The 20,995-nt window shown below is 64.4% G+C and overlaps 9 protein-coding genes across 9 annotated transcripts; 4 read left to right on the top strand and 5 right to left on the bottom strand.

Moving 5' to 3' along the window:
- Positions 1 to 1,297: 1,297 nt before the first annotated feature.
- On the bottom strand, positions 1,298 to 1,729 carry F751_0388 (hypothetical protein; the record flags this gene model as incomplete). The annotated part of the gene is made up of 1 exon (XM_011403507.1): positions 1,298 to 1,729. One exon carries the CDS (start codon positions 1,727 to 1,729, stop codon positions 1,298 to 1,300), a length of 432 nt encoding a protein of 143 aa, XP_011401809.1.
- On the top strand, positions 1,470 to 2,451 carry F751_0387 (Nuclear migration protein nudC; the record flags this gene model as incomplete). Its single annotated transcript, XM_011403506.1, has 4 exons — positions 1,470 to 1,614; positions 1,859 to 1,944; positions 2,038 to 2,134; positions 2,294 to 2,451. 4 exons carry the CDS (start codon positions 1,470 to 1,472, stop codon positions 2,449 to 2,451), a joined length of 486 nt encoding a protein of 161 aa, XP_011401808.1.
- A 229-nt stretch (positions 2,452 to 2,680) lies between these two features.
- F751_0386 (Lipase member K) lies at positions 2,681 to 4,805 on the bottom strand (the record flags this gene model as incomplete). The annotated part of the gene is made up of 6 exons (XM_011403505.1): positions 2,681 to 2,745; positions 2,894 to 2,939; positions 3,211 to 3,512; positions 3,795 to 3,978; positions 4,140 to 4,699; positions 4,799 to 4,805. The coding sequence occupies 6 exons, from the start codon at positions 4,803 to 4,805 to the stop codon at positions 2,681 to 2,683; spliced, it is 1,164 nt and encodes a 387-aa protein (XP_011401807.1).
- Positions 4,806 to 5,718: 913 nt separating this feature from the next.
- Positions 5,719 to 7,651, top strand: F751_0385 (Coiled-coil domain-containing protein 111-like protein; the record flags this gene model as incomplete). Its single annotated transcript, XM_011403504.1, has 5 exons — positions 5,719 to 5,860; positions 6,009 to 6,313; positions 6,534 to 6,639; positions 6,771 to 7,027; positions 7,220 to 7,651. 5 exons carry the CDS (start codon positions 5,719 to 5,721, stop codon positions 7,649 to 7,651), a joined length of 1,242 nt encoding a protein of 413 aa, XP_011401806.1.
- Positions 7,652 to 7,813: 162 nt separating this feature from the next.
- Positions 7,814 to 10,512, bottom strand: F751_0384 (50S ribosomal protein L23; the record flags this gene model as incomplete). Its single annotated transcript, XM_011403503.1, has 5 exons — positions 7,814 to 8,898; positions 9,143 to 9,231; positions 9,393 to 9,700; positions 10,158 to 10,277; positions 10,372 to 10,512. 5 exons carry the CDS (start codon positions 10,510 to 10,512, stop codon positions 7,814 to 7,816), a joined length of 1,743 nt encoding a protein of 580 aa, XP_011401805.1.
- Positions 10,513 to 10,826: 314 nt separating this feature from the next.
- F751_0383 (putative phenylalanine-tRNA ligase alpha subunit) lies at positions 10,827 to 13,934 on the top strand (the record flags this gene model as incomplete). Its single annotated transcript, XM_011403502.1, has 9 exons — positions 10,827 to 10,982; positions 11,220 to 11,342; positions 11,520 to 11,681; positions 11,825 to 11,979; positions 12,179 to 12,269; positions 12,519 to 12,672; positions 12,887 to 13,310; positions 13,477 to 13,602; positions 13,829 to 13,934. The coding sequence occupies 9 exons, from the start codon at positions 10,827 to 10,829 to the stop codon at positions 13,932 to 13,934; spliced, it is 1,497 nt and encodes a 498-aa protein (XP_011401804.1).
- Positions 13,935 to 14,185: 251 nt separating this feature from the next.
- On the bottom strand, positions 14,186 to 15,344 carry F751_0382 (Ribonuclease 3; the record flags this gene model as incomplete). The annotated part of the gene is made up of 3 exons (XM_011403501.1): positions 14,186 to 14,451; positions 14,709 to 14,986; positions 15,202 to 15,344. The coding sequence occupies 3 exons, from the start codon at positions 15,342 to 15,344 to the stop codon at positions 14,186 to 14,188; spliced, it is 687 nt and encodes a 228-aa protein (XP_011401803.1).
- Positions 15,345 to 15,941: 597 nt separating this feature from the next.
- F751_0381 (putative anion transporter 4, chloroplastic) lies at positions 15,942 to 18,048 on the top strand (the record flags this gene model as incomplete). Its single annotated transcript, XM_011403500.1, has 5 exons — positions 15,942 to 16,038; positions 16,186 to 16,727; positions 17,091 to 17,238; positions 17,498 to 17,604; positions 17,851 to 18,048. The coding sequence occupies 5 exons, from the start codon at positions 15,942 to 15,944 to the stop codon at positions 18,046 to 18,048; spliced, it is 1,092 nt and encodes a 363-aa protein (XP_011401802.1).
- A 777-nt stretch (positions 18,049 to 18,825) lies between these two features.
- Positions 18,826 to 19,176, bottom strand: F751_0380 (hypothetical protein; the record flags this gene model as incomplete). Its single annotated transcript, XM_011403499.1, has 2 exons — positions 18,826 to 19,019; positions 19,158 to 19,176. 2 exons carry the CDS (start codon positions 19,174 to 19,176, stop codon positions 18,826 to 18,828), a joined length of 213 nt encoding a protein of 70 aa, XP_011401801.1.
- Between the last annotated feature and the right edge of the window lie 1,819 nt (positions 19,177 to 20,995).

The following is a 20,995-nucleotide window of genomic DNA, read 5'->3' as shown; positions in this document are numbered from 1 at the left end:
ATGCGAGATGTAGAGAACGTCTCAATTATAGAGGGCACTGTGGCACCACGAGGGGCTCCGCGGGGCTGCCGAGACAAGATAGGGTAGGATCGCGAGGCGGGATGCAGGGGCAGCGGGTGGGCCGAAAGATCGCGGAGGGGACATCACAGTGGGCAAAAGGGGCTCGGAGCAATCAACTATGGCGAAGTGTACAAGAGATCTGAGCAGAGCCGAGAACATCGGTCAAACCTGGGCTACACTTCTAGAACCCGAGGCAAGGCGCGAAGGAGCCCAGCGAGGGCTCCGCAGCCCACCATCTGGCATGCTCTGACAGCCAAATAACTCATCCCATGATAGCAGATGCTCCTCACCTGGCAGGGATCGCCCTACAGCAGGATGCGCAGGAGGTCGGGCAGCGTGTGTCGGAGGTTACTATGTGCGTCCGGGATAGGGTAGCCCAATTCCAGACCCCGCACGAGGCTGGATGGGCAGGCCGGTATGGACAGGATCTAAAGGGGAGAAATCAGAGGTCGGACAACAAGGCTGGACCTCGTTGGCGAGCGGGGAAGGGCCGCGGAACGCGTCCGAAGGACAGGGGTACTGGCAAACCCCGAGCCTTGCGCGCTCTGGCTGCTAGCACGGGCTCGGCGAGAGTTGATGACTGCTGCAGCTGGTTGTAAGACACGCAGATTCGGGTCGCTGGGGTCGGGGAAGCAGGCGTGGGTCTTGTTCGCACACCCTCACGTCCGGGCCGGTGTCGGGACACGTATTCCTCAGTTTCTTATTGGACGACAACATTGGAACTGAGGGGTGGCATCGTTCAATGGTAGAACCCCCCCCCCCCCAGCCAGGAGCCCATCAGCATCACTTGAATTGTACATTTTCACTGAAAGGGGTTGACCAAGTTGCTTCTTAGCGAGCGCTCTCCGAGAATGCCTGGGGTGGTGGAAGAGATCAGCAGCTCAGCAGCAGCAGAGCACTATCTAGAAAAAGCATGGCAGGAGCTGGGTGAGGATGCAGAGGTATTTCTCCAGCAAGCCTTCAACCTGGTGTCCCTGAAGTCAGCCTACCTCCACGAAGCTGGTGTGCAGGATGCCGTGTCGGGAATGATGCAGGCGGCACGCCGTCGATACCATTCCACGGACCTGGACAGCGCCGCGGAAGAGAAGGCATTGCCGGCAGCAGGGAACGTGAGTGGGCATGCACTATGAGTTTTATCCCACCCGATCGCTGTCCCAGTCGCCTGGCATGCCTCGGTGAGGATCTGACCGCATGCATGCAGGTTCCTGAGCAGGACGCTGCATCCACCAAGGAAGCCTCACCAGAAGGCCCAGCTGCGGCGGAGACATCCCAGGGCCTGAGTGAGTACCGATTGGGTCGGGGATTGTGCATTTCCTCCCTGTGGCAACCTGCCGACACCCCTCAGCTCTCCGGCACACCCCCCAGTGCTCCCATGCCCTGCAGAGCCAAACTCCGGCAATGGTGCTGATATGGAGACATACAGCTGGACGCAGACCCTGGCAGAGGTGCTGGTCTCCATACCCATCCCACGTGGCACCAAGGGCAGGGACTGTGCAGTCAGCATCCAGCCCTCATCTGTCAGCATCGGGCTAAAGGGCCAGCTTCCTGTCATAGGTATGTCAGATCGCCGTGGGCACGGCCGAGGCCTGATCCACAATGGAGGGCTGTGATTGCCAGCCTGGTGGGAGATGCCAGTGCTCGTGAGATTCACCTGTTGGATCATGCTCATCTGGGAACTGTTTGAGGCTCAACTGCTCTGGGGACGTGAGCAAGGCATCCCCTCCCCGGGCCAGTCCCGGATCCGCAGTGCCTGCTGTGTTGACACCATACACTCAATCCTCCTCCCTAATACCCACAGCGGGTGAGCTGTATGCCTCTGTGAAGCTGGATGACTGCCTGTGGAGCATTGTGGATGGCAAGTTACTAGAGGTCACACTGCAAAAGGTGTGAGGTGGAGTTTGGTCTTGATGCCTGGTACAATTGCTGTGCAAGGGTTCGTGTCATAGCTAAACCCCACCCCTGTCCCCATGTTCCCAGGTGGACCGCATGCAGTGGTGGAGGGCGGTGGTGAAGGGCCAGCCCGAGATTGACACTCAGAAGGTGGAGCCTGAGAACTCGCAGCTCGGCGATCTGGGTGAGCATGGCTATGGGAGAGCACTTGTGGTGGTGGAGGGCAGGGCAGACGTTAAGCAGGGGATCCCTGCACAATGACGATACTGCTGTATGGGATATCATGATGTGGCGATGCATGGGCCAGGCCAGACTCTGATGGCCAAGTCCCATGCCCACACAGACTCTGAGACGCGTGCCACGGTGGAGAAGATGATGTATGACCAGCGGCAAAAGGCGCTGGGCCTGCCGACCTCTGATGAACAGAAGAAGGAGGACATCCTGAAGCAGTTCATGGCAGCCCATCCGGAGATGGACTTCAGCAACGCCAAGATTGCTTGATGCAGCGCGTCTGTGCGTCTCACGACGGACGCCCATGGCGGGGGTGGGGCAGGGCAGGGCCAGAAGTAGGTCATATCCAGGATCAGTGAATCATGCACTCATGGCAACGGTGGCCATGCTCCCTCCTGCCCCTTTTTAAGATCCGCAAGTAACACCATTTCATGATTACAGGAGCAGTTCAGTGTACAGTGATCGAATACAGTGGGCACATGTGGCGGTCACCCAACACTCACTCGGCCCATTCGAGCAGCATGCGCAGTACAAGGGGGTACACCCTGTCCTTGGCGGTGTCGCCTGCGAGGGGAATGTAGGGAGTGGGTTCAGGCTCCCTGGCAGGCGCGCTTGGCTTCAATGGCAGTAGTGAAGCCAGCGTGAACATTTGCAGGTTACCTGGAATGGCCCACCCGAATCCCCACAGCTGTCACGATGGGCACCCTCAAACCCATATTACCCCACACAAAGTCCAGGTGCTCAAAGGTGGGGACACCCTGTAGTGTGTACGGAGAAGGCAGGCCCAGGTCAGCGTGGGGATGACTGCCAATCGAACTGAAATGCGTGGCAGCCAGCTGTGACCTTACAGAACCCCCCCTCCATCAGAGATACTCCAGAGTCAGCCCACAATGGTCCCATGATGATGTGCCGCTGGGTGAATCGTTGGTCCACCCCCCACGATGACCCCTCCACATACCCCTTCAGAGTACAAAGGCCCTCCCTTGTCCCTGCAACCCCCAACCTCCGACCCACTCCGCCCCATCTCACCACTGCCAGCTTCAGGGAGGCCTGGGGCAGGACGTACAGCAGACGCCTCACGTCCAGAGGGTCCGCCAGCTTGTCCTCACCACCCCAGACCACCGCCAGCGGCACCCCCTCCAGCCGGGCCAGATCGTAGGTGGGCGGCTGCTCCCGGCCGTAAACCCTCCGGTTGCAGGTCTGCGGCCGGCCCAGGGGCGAAACGCAGGAGCCGCCCCAGTCGTACATGGTCAGGGCCAGGGTGCCCCGGGGCGCGGCCTGCGCGGCGCGCACCGCCTGCGCCCAGTGCGCGACATTGCGCGTGGACGTGCCTGGGAGGATGGGGCGCGGGGCGCAGAAGGGTCTGTGGATCCTGAGGCTCGGACTGGTGTGTTTGTGGCATGCTCACTGGATGCCGGGAGCAGCGCCCCAGGGGACCGGAAGCCATCGCTGGCTTGCCCAAAACCAAAAGGCGTTCACTTGTCCTCACAGCGATGATCAGTCATCCACCCAAAGACATCCCCTCCTTCATCACCCCGCTGTCCCTCACTTCCACTACCCCTCCCCAAACATCCAAGCAAGCACCCCACAGGTGTCCAAACCCCAGCCCTCACCCGAGGGCGCATAGGTCACGTAGTGGGACAGCCGGCTGGCGTTGACGTTGCGGTCGCTGAAGCCGCACACCGCCGTCAGCACCGACACGCAGGCCGTGGGGGTTGCCTGGCACAGCTCCTCGAACAGCGCGGCGGTGGCCTCCCGGCTGGGCATGAACTCAAACACGCCCAGCATGGCAAAGAACTATGAAGGGGGGTGGGGAGTGGGCACTGACGGTGCGAGTCTGTGCAAAGGGGGAAGCTCGCCTGTGCAGGCAGGGCCCCTGGATCACATGCTGAGAAGTGACAGTTGGCAGAGAGATGGTCTTTCCCATCACACAAGGTACGCCCCCCCCGCACAATCACCTGGTCAGCCTGGAGGCGGGCAAGGGTGAGCATGGGGATGCTCTGGATGTGGCGCAGCGAGACGGCGGGCGCCAGGAGGACGACGGGGCGCAGCGCGGCACGCAGCGCACCCTGCGTGCTCAGCGCGGCCAGCGCCACCGTGGTCCCCTGGGAGTGCCCCACGTAGGCCAGCGTGGCGCAGCCTGTCACTCCCTGTACGTGGGCCGTCAGGGCGGGGAGGTCGGCGGCGGCCATGTCGTCGAAGGAAAAGTCCCAGAAGGCGGCGGTGTCGGGGCCCAGGCCTGTGTGGTTGCGGCTGTACGCATTCCCCCGGCTGTTCCCCAGCCAAACGTCCCACCCCGCATCCGCCAGGATGAGGGCCAGGCTCTGGTCCGGGTCGTTCAGCACCCAGGTGGCGCTGGAATCCAGCAGGCCGTGCTGCAGGAGCACCGGGCGGCGAGGGGTGGGACCTGGCGAGGCGCCCTCGCGGCCGTGTGGGATGCGGTAGGTGCCCAGGACGTAGCCATCGGAGGTCGTGACGAAGTGCTCCTCCAGTGGGTACCCTTTGGTCTTCACCAGCTCTGGGATGCGTTCGAAAGGGTGGGTTTTGAAGACGAGGGCAAGCGATCCGGTGGTGCGTCCTTCAGCTGGGATAACAAGTCCGCACGAAGATGCCTCACCTGCCATGCTACGGTGTTCATATTCTGAAAGGATGGGCCATCGTCTTGATATGCCAGTATGCAGGGCCTCATCGCGACCCGGTCGGACTGCCCCGACGCCCCAGAGCAGTGACGACAGCGCCAGGCAGGCCGCAAGCACAGTCATGGCCTACATGACCAATTAGAGACACCTAGATGTTTATAAGAGCACTTAAGGTGGACCATGAGGCGTTGGGAACCCAGTACTGCCAATAAATGGGGTGGTCTGCCACGATCGTCATGCACGAAAGCCCAACCCGCAACATGCGCAGCAGGCTTCCGGATTGAACTGGGGGCAGCTGGCATACGAGGTCAGAGGCTGCAGTCGTGAAACTATGGGGCACGCTACAATGTCGGGCACATGGACACGCACAAACGTCGAGTTGGGCAGTCGTCCTTGTTGTCGGCTGTGCTGGCTGCCGGCCCTGAGCTGCAGAGGGTGAAGCTCGCCCGAGCAAGTGGGATATCCCTGCCCGACCCGGCGTCAAGGCGTGACGCTGCGCATGGTGATGCTGCACTTTGTATGCAAGATGATCCATCTAAAGCATTGCAGCAAGGGGCCCCTGGCAGCACGCTGTGTCTGCCCGCCACATCATTCTATGCCAAGAGCAAGCTGGATGCTGTGGAGGAACGAATCCTGCGCTTTCTGACGAGGGTCCATGTCAGACACAAGCAACCCGAGGCCGTGGAAGCCGAAATCTGGCACGTGTTTCCGACGCAGCAAGCCGCCATTGATTGCGCGGATGGTCTCAACGTACAGCGGGGCTCGCCGCTTGAGAGGACCAGGTGGGAGGTGCCGATAGCGTGAATTCTGATTCCACCAACTGCCTGTCAGGGTGCACTGAGCGCTGCCGTGCTGTACCAGTCTCCTCTCCTCTTGTCACTGCAACAGGGTGTGGTCCATGGAGACCAGCGGAGATGGGAAACGTCGCTTCCTGGTCAGCACTGTCACGAACTTCTACAGGCGATACTCTGATATGCTGCCCCACCACCGCCACTACTATGAAATAATCAGGGAGGGCCAGCCCTGCCACATATACTTTGGTGAGCTGGGAAGTGGAGAAGAGGAGTTTGAGTCTTCCAGAAACGCCATTGATGGTCCGTTGTCCCTGCCATCAGCGCCTCCGTGGCAAGAACAATCCAGAAGTCAACAAATACCCAACATCCCTGAACCCTTTATGCTGCTTCCAAGATCTGGAGTTCAGCAGAGCCCTGAACCCTGACAAGGATGGACCTGCTGCCATCCAGAGCCTGCTCGAAGCCCTGAGCTGCCTGCTCCAGGAGGAGCTTGGCATGTCGCTGGATATCGCCGATGTGGTGGAACTGGACTCCAGCACCCCCTCCAAATTCTCCCGCCACCTCATCCTCCGCATCCCAGGCCACGCGTTTGCAAGCAACGCTCACGTGGGAGCCCTGGTCCGCCAGCTGTGCGCCCGAGCCAGGGAGAGGGGTCCCGACGGGCCTCTTGCGATCGTGGCAGACAGCCCCCACCTGAATGTATGACGACGAGAGTGGCGCTCTATGCTGCCTATGGGGGCTGATGTGAGGGAGCAAATCAGCATTCACAACGCCGCATGGTGCTCCTGCCCGCGTTTCCAGGCAGCCTATCAGTGTGCTGTCAAGGCCAAGGTCCAAACTGCACTGCCCCAGTCCTGCCCATGGAGAGCATTCTTGAGTATGGACCCAGACACCTCCATACCCCCTCCCCATTTCCTAGGGTGGGCTCCCCCTGCTCGTGGACGAAGCTGTTTACTCCCGAAATCGAGCGTTCCGCCTGCTGCTGTCCTCCAAGGCGGGGAAGGAGGCCACCCTGCAATGCTCTGGTGGGTGAAGAGTCCAGGGTGCATGGAGCTGGTCTGACATTGGCATGATGCTGCCCTGTTCCATTCCTGACGTATTGGGGTGGATAGCAGCCCCAAAGCCAAGGGCTGTCTCCCTCCACGGCCGTTCTCAGGCAGGTATGGGGGCAGCCAGCTGACAGCCCAGGAGCTCTTCATGGCAAGTCTCATCTGCGTGGACGACCCGAATGTGACGCTGCTGACTTGGCAGGCCGATGAGCTGGACGACGGGGGCCAAAGCAACCGCACCAGCTCGCACCCTGGTTCTGGCAGGCATGGGAGTCGCGCGAGCACCACAGGCAACCTGCGCATGCACCACGGCCCCTGTCCCTTCCCGGAGCTGGCTGCCTTCATTACGGCGGTCTGCAGCCAGGTGCAGTGCCTGTCGGCGGGTCAATGCCTGCCCCGCACCTCTGGCGTGGGCGGCACGGCAGCCTCACATGCTGAGCACAGGCGTTGTCGCCTCCACCGGACCCCTGTGCACGACAGTGGGCACCTGGTTCTCCCCCCACAGCCGCCTTCACCATCCAAACCCACTCCATCCACCATGCATATCAACTCACAGGATGGCGCATGGCCACGGGCCGGCATCCGGTCCTGGGCCATGCAGGAGGACGCTTCGCTGGTCCTGTACAACATCCGGGGGTGCCGGTACTGCGGGAACCTGGGGCGCGAACACCGCTCCAACGGCGTCTTCTACGTGGTGGACCTGCAGGGCGGCGGCTGGACCCAGCGCTGCTACGATCCCGCCTGCCGCGGCTACCGCTCCCCCGTCACCGCCCTTCCTGAAGCGGTGCTGGCGACGTGCCAGGCCCGGGCGCATGGGCTGGGATCTGGCGGAGCAGGACCCTCTCCCGCCTGGGGTGCCTGCGACCTCTCCGACGCCGAGCTGATACAGGCCGTGGACCGCTACGAGGCGTTGCATGGAGGAACCGTGGCAAAGCCGGACGATCAAGCCGCTGGCGGGCCCAGCCTCAGCCCTGCACCAAGGGACTGACCCAATGCTCATGATGCAGAGACTTACAGGACAGTGCACGGCATGCCTCTTCAAGGCACTCGAGCTTGCGTTTGGCAGAGGGACAGCCACGCTGCATCAAGAGCCGCCTGCTGCCTCTAGACTCACGTAGTCTCCTTGCAACCTGACCCGGCAATGGGAGGCTCACTCCGCGGCCTCCTCAGCGTCCATGGCCTCGCCCTCGCTGCCGCTCCCTTCCTCATTCTCGGGCTCGGTCTCGGCAGCGGCGGTCTCGGCGGCGGCGGTCTCGGCGACGGCTGCTGAATCCCCCCCCTTACCCTCGGCCGTGCCGTCCCCCACGCCCTTGTCACCGCCACCGGCAGGCTCCCTGCCCGCGCGTGCCTCCTGCGCGCCCTGCCCGACCCGGCGGTGGGTGACCGCCGCGGCGGCGGCGTCCAGCCACGCGCGGCGCCCGCCCAGCGCGGCCTCCAGCTCGGCGCCGGGGTCGCGCACGTAGCGCTCCTGCGTCAGCACCGCCAGGTGGCAGCCCAGCGCCGAGGCCCAGGCCTGCAGGATCCAGGAAGCCAGCGCGGCGACCTCCGGGCCGGCGAGCGGCGAGGCGGGCGCGGCCGCCAGCGCGGCCTGCAGCCCCGGTGCAGCGGCCAGGGCCAGCGGCGCATAGGAGTGCGCCAGCTGGCGCAGCAAGGCCAGCAGGCGCACCCGGGCGCGCACGCCGTCGGCTTGGGCGGCGAGACCGGCGGCGCCGCCGCGGCCGTCCGCCCCGCGTTGCACCGATGCTCGATCCTCGCCGCTGCCACCGCGCAGCAAGTCCACGGCCTCCTCCGCGGCCGCCAGCGCGGCCAGCGGCGCCGGGTCAGAGGCCCAGGCCAGGGCGCGGCGGCGCGCGGCGGAGCGCGCGCCCGCCTCCTCCCGCGCCCAGGCGCGCAGCTCGGCGGCCAGCGCGTCGCGCGCCTCCTGCGCGGGGTCGGCGCCCGGCACGGCCCCGCCGTGCGCGGTGCGCCACTTCTTCAGCGCCGCGGCGCGGGCCAGGTCGGAGCCGGGCTTGCGCCCCGCCCTGACGCCGCCCGACCGCCCGTACTGCCCCGCGGTGTGGAAGTTGCCGGGCAGCTTCCCCGTGGCCGCCGCGGCCGCCTGGCCCTTGTGCACCACGCGCTCGTCCAGCCAGCGCACCACCGCCGCCTGGTTGTGGCAGGAAAGGGGGGCTACGACGTGGAAAACGCCCTGCGTGGAGTAGTCGTAGTGCCCGTCCCGCGTTTCCTTCTCCTCCCCTGTGGGGGGTGTGGGGGAAAGGGACAAGCCGCAGTTGGGCATCATGCAGACGCAGGGGTATGTGCCGGACCTGACCTTCATCCTGTGACAGGCTGACTGACATTCCACCCTGCCTGATGTATGCCCCATGCGGCCTGCCGGCCAGCCCAAAGCAATCTCCTCCGTGCAAGCTTCCCTGCAACAACAGGACTCACAAATCCCAGAACACCACCAACAGACACACCCACCAACATGGACACCCACCAGAGATGGCAATGTGCTCCTTGCCAAAGACGTCCACCAGGAACCAGCACATGGCGTGGCGCCCATCGTCCAGCTCCGTCCGCTCGTGCCTTTCGTATTAGTGGTTTTTGGGGGGGGGGAGAGTGAAAAGGGCTTAGTGCTGTCTGTGGAGAGTTCTCATACCAGGTGCGCAGTGGGGGCAAGGAGCACACGCGCCGACCCCTCCAAACGAGGCCCCTCCACCCCCCTTTAAACCCGCCCATGCAACCACCTGTAGGCCACAAAGGTGGGCAGGCGGATGGAGGAGGGGTCGGTGGGCACCTCATCCTGTACCAGGTCCAGGTGGTAGCCGGCGCGCAGCTGGCTGGCTGCCATCACGTCCTCCAGCCAGCGCTTGACGTCCTGCTTGTTGTGCCCGTACAGGCCCGGGAACCCAGGCTGGTTGCTGTAGATGTAGTGTGCGTCGCCCTGGTCCTCGCCCACCGCCGCCAGGTGCTCCAGCCCCGTGGCGTCCACCAGGAAAAACTTGATCTGGTAGACGTGGCCCCCGGTCTTGCGCCCGCCCTTGTTGGACACATGCTCGCGGCGTTCAGAGTAGGACACGAACACCGCGCCGCCGCCGGGCGGGGGGGGGGCGGGCTCATCCCCGTTGCCGGGCTTGGAGGGTGCCTTGTGCTTGGGCGGGAGGCCCTTGCCGGGGGAGGGAGGGCCGGGGGCCGCCTCGTCGGGCGCGGAGTCATCTACCATCATGGGGGCGGGCTCTGCTTCGGACGACATGGGCCGCTGGCGTGATGAGTGGCTAGTGGCTGGCCTGGGTCCTGCCGCCCGGCAACGATGGGTTCTATTGGCTTGCGGCCTTGGGGGAGCCCTCCTTCAGGAACACAAACGCCTTTTTGTAGTCGGGACGCCTGGCGGTGGGAGGGGCAGGCACACCGCTGAGCGCTTTCCGGAGCGCAGCGAGAGTCTGCGTGGCCTCTATTTTCCACAGGGTCATGCCCAGGGCCGTCGCTCCAGGAGTGATCAACTCAAAACTCACCCACTCCTCGCACCTGTAAAACCCGGCCTTGCCGTGCTTCTTGCGGCCCAGGTAGTTACAGGTGTTGACCTTCTCCACCGACAGGCCGTATACCTTCTCCAGGTGTTCCTTGATCTCGGCCTGGCAAGGGAGGGGTGCACGCACCCGATGACAGAGCCGGAGAAAGGCATACTGGGGGCGACATGGACGCCCACCGGGACAGGGGTGAACACACCTTGTTCGCCTTGGGGGTGGTGCGGAACACGAGCTCCTTCACGGTGCCGGTAGTCTCGTAGATGGCTTGCTGCGCCTTGGACAGCGGGTAGAGCTTAAGCGTCAGATTGGGGAGTGCGGCCTGCAGGCGTCGCCATGACATCGTGTCTCGCCCGCCACAATTGCACTCGCTGCCCAACTGGTCTTCCTTGGATGTTTTCTGTGCCCATGCAATCAATGAATCGCGGATTAATTCTTCATCGGGCCAGGTGCACCTCCGGCACCTGAATGGAATTGCGCCTGGTGGTAGTTTCTACTTGCAGCAAGGCAAGCCCGTGCTGGGACCGTGTGTCGTGGTCGCTGTGCCATGCAGTGGGCCTACCTCTCTGAAGAGTACGCCGCACAGTTCTTGTGAATCTAGAAAGTAATTCTGCTGTAGGGCTCTTGGATCGGAGTGGCAGTGGGTGGTGTGACGCCATGGCTGCGGACCTGGAGTCTGGCCTGCTGCAGAGCATCGATGAGGCTGGTTCCATCCAAGACACCGGCGCCTATGCCGAGTCACACAGTGTCGATCACATGGCCCTGGTCGGAGTGATGAAGAGTCTGCTAGCGGCCGAGCTTATTCTGGTCGAGGTAAGGACGGAGGTGTCCTGGAGTGGCAGCCTTGTTGGGTTTAGATGAGTAGGCGGATGGTACTTGTGAGTGTTCTCCAGAGAGGGTGTTATTCACCTCACGGTAGATTCAATGGGCGTGTCTGTAACAGCACGTCACCTCGATTCTGTACTGGCAAGGGTCTTTGTGCCTCTCCCCACCAGTGCTGCTGCACTCTGCCAGCACTCCATGCCCTTGGCCCGTTTGTCCCGTTTGCAGGATATCGATCACTCACGCCTGGCCCTCACCGAGGAGGCGAGGCTGTACCTGGAGGCAGGTTCGCCCGAGGCGCAGGTCTTCAACGCCATTCCTGAGTCTGGCATCTCACTGGCCGATCTCAAGGTAGCTAGCGTTTGTAGGTTCGCAGACAGGTTTTGCCCATGGGCAAATGGATTGGACACCAGGTCGTCAGCACCCTTTCGCAAGCGCGCACTGCCTCACCCATTCAAGCAACATGTCTGGTGCCTGGTTGATCCTCCTGTCCCAACCCCATGCCACCCCCAAACCACTCCCGGTCAGGTCAAGCTCGATGGCACCGTGGGCGACGTGGGTTTCAAGCAGGCCATGCAACAGCGATGGGTCGCCATCAGCAAGGAGGGTGGGGCGCCCCTCGTCATGCGGAAGGTGCCCACCATCCAGGATGCCGTGCAGACGGCGCTGGTGGCAGTGGACCGGGGGCAGGTGGGTGCGAGGAGGGGGGCCCAGGCCAAGGGGTGGGGGGCAAGGGGATCAAGGTTCTTGCCAGGGAAAGGCATGGCTTCTGTATAGCATGACTACCTGGCTTAATTTGTACCTCAGACTTCCCCTCCAAGATCTCTGGACAGGATACTGAGGTGGCCGCCGCCACTGTGGCAGCCCTGAAGAAGCGGAAGCTGCTCACGACAGAGGCCTGGAAGACGTACCGCCTGACCAAGGGCATTAAGTTTGCGCGGCAACGTGTCAAGGAAGCCACCGATCTCACGGCCGACATGCTTGCCAAGTAGGTGGTTGGCTTGGAGTGTGGGGAGAGATTGGCAGCTGTGCCCCCTCTGTGTGGCTTAGTGAGCTGATGTGTGACAGTGGTTCAGCATGTGCCATGCACGTGTGGGGTCACTGATACGCTTTGCAGTTGTGCCGTTTTTGTGTCATGATGCGTCATCTGGGTGGAGGGCCCACTCCAGCGCCATTCCCCCTTGCAGGGGAACATGGAGGGATGCACCCTTCAAGGCCTACAACTTTGACGCCCTGGGTCTAGCGCCCCCCAGTGGCCACCTGCACCCCCTCCTCAAGGTGAGGAGGATGGAGTTTATTTGTAGTGGTGCTTCTGGTTCCGATCCTCAGAAGTATTATGCCTCTTTGCTGCCTGCCTCGGGTTGGCACATGCTGCCAGGCGATTATAGTCGATGGCCGCAAATTTAGCTTGCCATGGTGAAGCTGTGTGCCTCTACCTTTGCAAAATGCCTCTTCATCACGTGACCTACAGCTGCCAACCCACCTGTGATCCCTGCACAACCCATTCCCGATGCACTCCCGGCCCAGGTGCGCACCGCCTTCCGCAAGATCTTTGTGTCCATGGGCTTTGAGGAGATGCCCACCAACAACTACGTGGAGTCGTCCTTCTGGAACTTTGACGCGCTGTTCCAGCCGCAGCAGCACCCCGCCCGCGATGCCCACGACACCTTCTTCCTCACCTGTGAGCGGGGCTTGAGGGTTGGAGGGGTTGGTGAGGTGGGCGCTTAATGCAGTGATTCAGGGTCGCCTGCTTCCTCATGCCTCCCTCCTGAGGGCTTGCCAAGTGCCCCACACCATCGTACATCCCCTCAACTTCTCACCCTCCCGTAATTTTCTGCCCGCTCCCCGCTCCCGAATCTCACACACCATCCCCTCCCCCCGCTGCTCCCCTGCAGGCCCCGCCACGACGCCATGCTCCAGCCTGCCCCAGGACTACCTGGAGCGGGTGCGGGAGACACACCAGACGGGGGGCTGGGGCTCCACCGGCTACGGGTACGCCTGGCAGGAGGCCGAGGCGGAGAAGAACCTGCTGCGCACGCACACGACGGCGGTGTCTTCCCGCATGCTGTACCGCCTGGCGCAAAACGGCTTCCGCCCCGCCAAGTACTTCTCCATCGATCGCGTGTTCCGGAACGAGGCGGTGGACCGCACCCACCTGGCCGAGTTCCACCAGATCGAAGGGGTGGTGGCGGGGGTGGGGCTGACACTGGGCGACCTCATCGGCACATTGACCGAGTTCTTCGCGCGTCTGGGCCTGCCCACCCTGCGCTTCAAGCCCGCCTACAACCCCTACACCGAGCCCAGCATGGAGATCTTCAGGTGGGGTCGGGAAGAGTGGAGAGGCCAGGAGGGTGCGCAAGGGGGTCCAGGGGTGCTTGCGGGGTGCCCACACGCAGGGCCTGTCCCATGGTCGTGACCGTGCGACCCCTTGTCGCCGCCCACCCCAAACACTGACATGACAAACACGCACCTCGCACCCGAGCAGTTACTCCGAGCAGCTGGGCAAGTGGATCGAAGTGGGCAACTCGGGCATGTTCCGGCCGGAGATGCTACGGCCCATGGGACTCCCAGAGGACGTGAACGTCATCGCCTGGGGCCTGTCCCTGGAGAGGTGAGTTTTGGTTGGACGGGGACGAGAAGAGCACTGGGTGGGACTGGGACGGGTCGATCCGAGAGATGGAGGAGGCGCCGGCTGCGAGCAGCGGCGAGCCTGCCAAATCTCTCCGACTTGCACCACAGCCTGGGCCTGGGCAGCGCGAGACCTCTCATCACGTCAGCGTCAGGGGTCTTCACCTCCCTCCACCCCTTCCTGCTGTACCCCCCCCCCCCTTTGACAGGCCCACCATGATCCTGTACGGCATCGACAACATCCGGGACCTGTTCGGCCACAAGGTGGCGCTGTCCATGGTCAAGCGGAATCCCCTCTGTCGGCTGGGCCTCTGAGGGCGTGTACACAGAGTCGCTCAGTAGTGCTTACTCGTTGCCAGACGTGTGTGAGCAGCATTGTTGAAGCTTGTCGGGGTGTGCCCGGGCTGGTGTCACAAGTATATAGAGCAGCAACGGCACAGGAAGCAGAGCACTCCTTGGAACCCGTGCGAAATCCAGGGAGTTCAGCTGGGCTGGGACTGAGTACCCATTCAGGGCAGGCCTTGTAGGCTGGCTGCTGTTGCACAGCCGTGGCTGACTCAAAGCCGCTAGGCAACGCCGGGCTCGTGCCCCTGCTGCACATTGGCAGGGTCGCCCGCCGGATCCATTGGCCGAGGCAGCAGGACCTTGGACTCGCTGGAAACGGGGAGGGCAACGGTTGCGGCGTTCTTGAGCAGGTCTAGGTGGTCTGGGGAGACGGGAAAGGTCTTCTCCAGCACGCCCACCACTGCCGGCAGACCGCCATCCATGTACACTGCCGCGATCACCGCCTCAAAGGTCTCCGCCAGCATGTTTGGCGAGGGCCCGCCCGTGTCTGAGCACAGGGAAGGACGGGAAGGGGCAGTGGTTCAGGAGGCGCGAGTGATGGCGAGACGATGACGACATCAGCCTGTGTGGGAGCATCCCATGTTCATCCTGGTCAACACCCTGGGGTGAGCCTGGAGCGCCAGCGTCGATCACGCAACGCAGCCTGCCTCGAAGGCTCCTCTTTCCCTCTCCCCCATCAGTCCTCCTGTGCTCATGCATCCAGCGTGCTCAGGATCATGCCTTGCACACGACATGCAAACCCACCTCGCGTGTTCCGCGACATGATGACGTAGGACGCCAGGTCTACCTGCCGCGCCGACTGCTGGAAGGCGGCGCGCGAAACCAGGGTGGCACGCAGCCGGTCCAGCACACCCAGGGGCGTGGCGGTCAGGCTGCCCTGCACCGCCCCCAGCACCTGCTCTGTCAGCACCAGCTGCAGCACCGCGTCGCCCAGCCACGCCAGGATCCGGTTGTTGGTGGCGGCTGCGGCGCACTGCTGCGTCAGGCTCAGGCGCAGCAGGTACCGGTTCTTAAAGGTGTACCTGCCGAGGTCCGCGCATGGGCCCAAGGGTTGTAAAATTGGCGCAGGAGGGGGGGTTGTTCGTGCCTCTCACAATGTCAGGGATTTGGCATGAGAGTCGCTGCCGACCTCACGGCAAACATGCCCCTCGATGAGCCCACACTGCACTGCATTAATTAAACGCCCAACCTCCCCCAAGCACACCGCCACCCAACCACACAGAGCTACGTTACTCACCCGAGCTTGCCCTGGAGGGTTTCATACTCCTTGGGCGTGGGCTCACGAGGGGGCTCCAGCGCCACATCTGTGAAGGTGATTGCCCTGGCCACCAGACTCACCTGGAGGCCATGCGAGCAGGTGAGGGAGTGACCGCTGTACATTGTTGGCCAGGCGTGCCATCGACGCTTGGTCGTTACACCATGCCTGCACCAGGCCACCTTCTGGGCTTGGCCATTATTCGTGGCCCAGTGCAAAGAAGGACCCACCTTGCCCTCGATGCGATCCCGCAGAGCTGTGGAGGCCTTTGTGGCGTAGCATGCTGCTACATCGGGGTTGGCGTGTGCTCGACAGGCAGCGAGTGTGGTGCGGGGCACCCTTGCCTGCAGTAAGCCAGGCAGAACACGGTATATACTGGAAGCCCTAATGACACCCCCAAGCAGGCCTACCATCCGCATGAATGAGAGGGATTGCATATACTCCCAACATGCGGCATATGCTGGGGCTTGCTAGTCTCTGCTGCAGGAGGCATAGAGACAGTTAGAGGGGCGCACCTCATCTTCATCCGGACAACCTCGCGCGCGCACGGGCTGCTTTCGTATCGAGATTGCAGCGATGACAGACACGGGGCCCTTGTTCTCCCAAGTGCCATCTCCAACATTGCTTGTATTGTTTATGCAGATGTGTGATCTCTTGTCGAGGAGTGCGGCCATGGCTGCCTGACCCGGGCGGGATGTGATCCACCCACCCTCCCAGCCAGCATGGCGCCCGTGTTGCCTCCCAACACCCGCCCCACCAGTCCGCTGGCCCCCACGCCGCGCTTCTGGAGACCCCCTCCCGCTTCCATCCTGCGCCAGGGTGCGTCCGAGGCCCCTGTCGAGGGAAGGTTGTTACCACCATAGTGCAGGGGACTCATACCTTATTACTCATCTTCCTCCCGCCTACATTCCCCCTTGTCAACCCCCATCCCCTCTTCACCCACACCCACATCCCCCTACTCCTCAGCCTCGGACCGTGTGGATGCCCTGCACGTGTCGGGGCACCCCTCCAGCGTGGCGGTGGAGGCGGTGGGCGAGCTGCGACTGCCCTGGACCCGCGCGGCCTACGCGCTGACCTGGCGCGGGCTCACCGCGCTGGTCTCCCTGGCCGTGGCCCTGTTTGCGGCGCACGCCTCCCTCCTGGCCGTGGCCATCATCCCCATGGCCGCGCGCTACGGCTGGGACCCCGCCTCCCAGGGCGTGCTGCTGTCGGCCTCCTACTCGGGCCAGCTGTGCAGCCAGCTGGCCGGCGGCCTGCTGGCCGACCGCTGGGGCGGGCGCGCGCCGCTGGCCGCCGGCGTGGTCGCCTCCTCCCTGGCCAGCCTGCTCACGCCCGTGGCCACGGCCGGCGGCCGCGGCGGCCTGGTGGTCGTCCGCGTGCTGCTGGGCCTGGCGCAGGGCGCCGCCACGCCCGCCGTGCACTCCCTGCTCTCCGCGCACTGCCCGCCCGCGCGTCAGACCACGGCCGCCGCGGCCGTCGCGGCCGCCACGCTCTTCGGCACCGCGCTGGTCTTCGGCGCGGCGCCGCCCCTGCTCGCGCGCGCGCCCTGGCAGCTGGCCTTCTACCTGGCGGGCGGCGCGGCGCTGGCCTGGCTCGCGCCCTGGGCCGCGCTGGCGCTGGCGCCCGGCCCGCGCGCGCCCGTCGCGCCCACGCACTTCACGCTGGGCGCGCTCTGGCGCGGCCTGGCCCCCCACGCCCGGCAGGGGATGAACGGCGGCGCCACGCCGCGCGACGCGCCGCCCGCCGGCCTGGCCCCCATCGCGGAGGAGGGCGCGGACCGGGCGCGCGCAGGGCGGCTGGCTGCCTGGATCCCGGGCTGGCCCGGCTGGGCGTCGCCCATGCCCGGCCCCGGGCCCCTCAGTGCTGAGCAGTCCGATGACGGGCTGAGCGAGGCGGGGACCGACTGGAGCGACGGCGTGGCCACGGCCCACAAGGCCCGCCTCGCCGCGCTGCCCTCCGGCTTCGCGGCCCTCCTGCGCCAGCGCGAGGTCTGGGCCATCTGCGTCGCCCAGTTCGCGGGTGCGCTGAGGGGTTGGAAGGGGGGGAGCCGCGACGGAGACGAGCGTCAGGAGCTGAGGATCGCAATCGTGTCTGACTTGGTTGGTACTGCGGGGCGAGGAGCGCCCTGCGCCGCCCGCCAGGCCCGCTTGCTCCCCTCAGCACCAAGGTTGCACTCCTTCTGGCCTAGACTTCCCAGCCGCACTCTGTGTCCCCTGCGGTGGCGCCTCCACATCCTCCTTCAATCCCCCCCCTCCCCCCCCACACACAACAACTACAGGTTCCTGGGGCGCGTATGGCCTGCTGAGCTGGCTGCCCTCCTTCTTCCGCGACGCCTACGGCGTGGAGCTGGCGCGCCTGGGCCGCTTCGCGGTGCTGCCCTACGCGGTGCAGGGCTGCGTCGGCCTGGCCGCCGGCGCGGCGGCCGACCGCCTGCTGGCGCGCGGCTGGGCCACGGCCAGCGTGCGCCGCGGCGCGCAGGCGGCGGGCATGCTGGGCCCCGCGGCCTGCATCCTGGCCGCCGCGGCGTGCCGCGGCCCCGGCGCCGCCGCCGCCTGGATCACGCTGGGCGCCGCCGCGGGGGCGCTGGCCGCCGCGGGGGCGGGGGCCAACCACCTGGACGTGGCGCCCAAGCACGCGGGGCTGGTGTGGGGCGCAGGGTCCAGCGCCGCCACCGCCGCCGGCCTCCTGGCCGTGCCCGTGTCGGGCGTGGTGCTGGAGGCCACGGGCTCCTGGGCCGCGGTGTTCGGCCTGGCCGCCGCAATCTACGCGCTGGGGGCCGGCCTGTACTGGGTCTGGGCGGGGGGTGAGGCACTGCTGGCGGACGGCTGAGGAAGGGACTGGAGGCTGACGGGGGGGTGCAAAGGGGTGCTGCCCATCTCGAGGGGAAGCAGCCCGGCGCTGGGGGTGCATGGAACATTCTTTGTGCCCGGCCCCCGCCTTCATCCGCCTCAACTGTGCGGGCATCCCGAGTGGTTGCTGCCTGAGAAACGAGGCGCACGCATACTGACACACATGTGATTGACCCCCAGACGGAGGTTTGACGAGATTTCAGTGCAGGGTGCTGCGTCTGACAGATATCCAGAGCTGGGGCGTATGCTTCGTGCGAGCCGAAGAAATGCCGCTACCGGGCTTGCGCCGGTTGCACAGCTGCTTCCCGCGGACGGGATATCGCTGGCGCAGTTGGTTGCCTCGATCGGCGAACCAGGGGTGGGGGGGTGGGAGGAAAGGAAGGGGAAGCAGCGGGTCCACCAAATGCAGTGGGACGAGGTGCATTCTCAAAAAAGCACTTGGTCAACATCAGCATGTTGGCCGCTCCGTTCACGTCGCGGTTGACAACATGGACTCTGCAGCCCTTGTTGACACAGCGCTTGGTGTCCCACACGTCCACCAGCTCCTCCTCACCATTGCGCACCCGCACGTACTGGTGGGCATGCAGGGTGGCGTGACAGGCGCAACACAGCTTTGATGACCTGTGTTCGTCAACCACCACCACCCTGCACACGCGCCGCAGGCGCCCCAAGGAACGTATCCAGGGCCTCGGCGGAGTCCCCCGCATGATGCCCCCTCGGTCCTGGGCCGACCAGTTGCCCACGCCGACGACGGTAGTCATGCGGAGGGGGGCGCGGAACTGCTCCGCCAGCAGGCTGATGGCCCGCTCCCTGCCGAAGTAGGCCTGGTGGCGCAGCTTCCGGAACGGCTTCTCGTCCCTGTGCCAGGCCAGGCCCTGTCGCAATGTGGGGACGATCCACGCAACCCGCGACAGGAGCACCTCTGTGCTCGCTGTCTTATAGGTCGGGCACCTGTGGTAGTGGCAGGGTGGGGAGGGGGGTTTGAGCACGAGGGTTGGTACGGTTGGAGCGATGCACGGTGTCGTGACACAGTGCCTGCCCCTGCGAGGCATACCCCTGCATTAACTCCACAACCCAATCACCACTCACTGGTGCAGCTTCTTGACATAGGGTGGGGCTTTTGCGTGCCATTTTGCGATGGTCTTCTCCCGCCGCTTGGACCCCGACATGGCGTGGAACTCCTTGGATGAGCAGGATGTCACGTTGGCATGTTCGTCGATAGCCGTGAACATCTTAATCCGCCCAGGGTCGATGCCGACGTACTTGTGTATCTTGGGGTCCTCTGGAGGGGGGTCCCGCCTGCAAATTTTGTTTAGGGAGGTGGTGGTATGGGGTGAGTTGTGTTGTGGGAGCGCGGCACGTGTGGGTGGTTGGTGGGTGAGTGGGTAGTTGCGTACGGTAACGCACTTAGCTGCTGGTGTACACCACATCCACAGTCACTGCCAGAAACGGAGCAGCCAACACCCCCGCACCACTTGCAAGCGTCCCAGGCAATCACTGCAGCATGTCGACAAGCCAGGAGAACAATCCCTAGCAGCACACACCCCAGTGGTACAGTCACGGACCACTCACCGGTAGTGCTCGTCGGCAATTCCCCTGCGCTGTGGGGCGCCCAGGGGCGCCCCGCCGCGGTCGCGCTTGCCACTGGTCTTCGGGGGGTCGGGGGGCGGGGCGGGGGGTCGCCGGGCCGGGGGGGTCCTCTCGCCCGCCGCAGGGTGACAGAGACGCTGTAGCCGTTGGTCCGCCAGTGCCCCGCCGAGTACCAGCCATAGCCCTCGAAGCGTTGGAAGTTGAAGAGGACGGTGAAGAATGCCCAGCCCACATGGACGAACCAGTCCGTCTTCGTCTCCTCCTCCCTCTCGCCCGTCTCCTTCCCTCGCTTCCCCTCTGCGTCCACCTGGTACTCCTCCGCCTTTCTACGGAGGCAGGCCTCGATGGCCTGTTTCTTCCTGGCGGGAATACCATGAACCTCCTCGAGATTGAGGAATTTCAAAGCCTGGGATTGGCAAGATGCGGGTGGGGAGGGTGTGAGCGACGAGGAGTCGGGGCCTCACACCTCTGCTGCACCACACGACCCCCAGACCCTGGGTCCACAGAGCATCGCGGGACGATCCTACAGTTTATTCGTCCCCCCCCCCCCCCCCACCACGACTGCAAAAGAAAAGGAGTGGCCTGTGCTCACAGTGTAGATCTACAAGACACCTCTGCACCACCCATACCCCTCCCTCCGCAACATGCGGTGCTGATCCTCACCTCGGGCACGGTATACATTCTCCACTCCTTCTCGGTGGGAAGCTGCAACCCCGTCAGCTTCTCCACGCCGCCCGGATGGTATTTTTCGTGCCGCCGCAAGAGGGCCCACAGCGTCGTCAGGGTGCCTGTGATATGCACCGCCTCGAAGTCCTGTCTGCAGGGCAGGAGGCTGAACAGCCGCCCGATGTGCCGCGGCGGCGGCGGCTGCTGAGGCCCCTTGGCGGGGCCGCCGGCGGCGTTCGCCGCGGCCTCCTTGCGCTTGGCCAGCGCCGCGCCCCGTTGCTTGCCCAAGCCCCGCCGCTTGCTGGGGATGCCGGCGTCCTTGTTGGCCGCGTGCTGCTTCGCACGCTCCTCAACCTTGCGCTTGAGCTCTGTGGCGGCGGCGGCTGCTGCGGCTGGGGGGGGGGACGCTACAGGGTCACCGGCCTGTGCATGTAGGTAGGATCTGGGGCTGGTGAATACATGTGTAGCTGTGCTACCCATCTGTCAAACCCCTGGCCGCCCCTCGAGAGTGCGAGAAAGTAGCATTGTCAAACCACTGCCAATGTTCATACACTCACGCATTCCCGGTCGTCCCTCACCACTCACATCTGGGCGGTTTGCCTCGTGTTGCGACGACTCGCCCGCCTGCCCTTGTGGCGCGCTCTCTGGAGCCTGCGCGGGAGCTGGCGCGG

This window comes from Auxenochlorella protothecoides (genome assembly GCF_000733215.1).
Source record: "Auxenochlorella protothecoides strain 0710 unplaced genomic scaffold scaffold104, whole genome shotgun sequence".
Classification (NCBI taxonomy): Eukaryota; Viridiplantae; Chlorophyta; class Trebouxiophyceae; order Chlorellales; family Chlorellaceae; genus Auxenochlorella; species Auxenochlorella protothecoides.
Note: the sequence above shows the minus strand (reverse complement) of the source record. Positions and strands in the feature narration are given on the sequence as shown.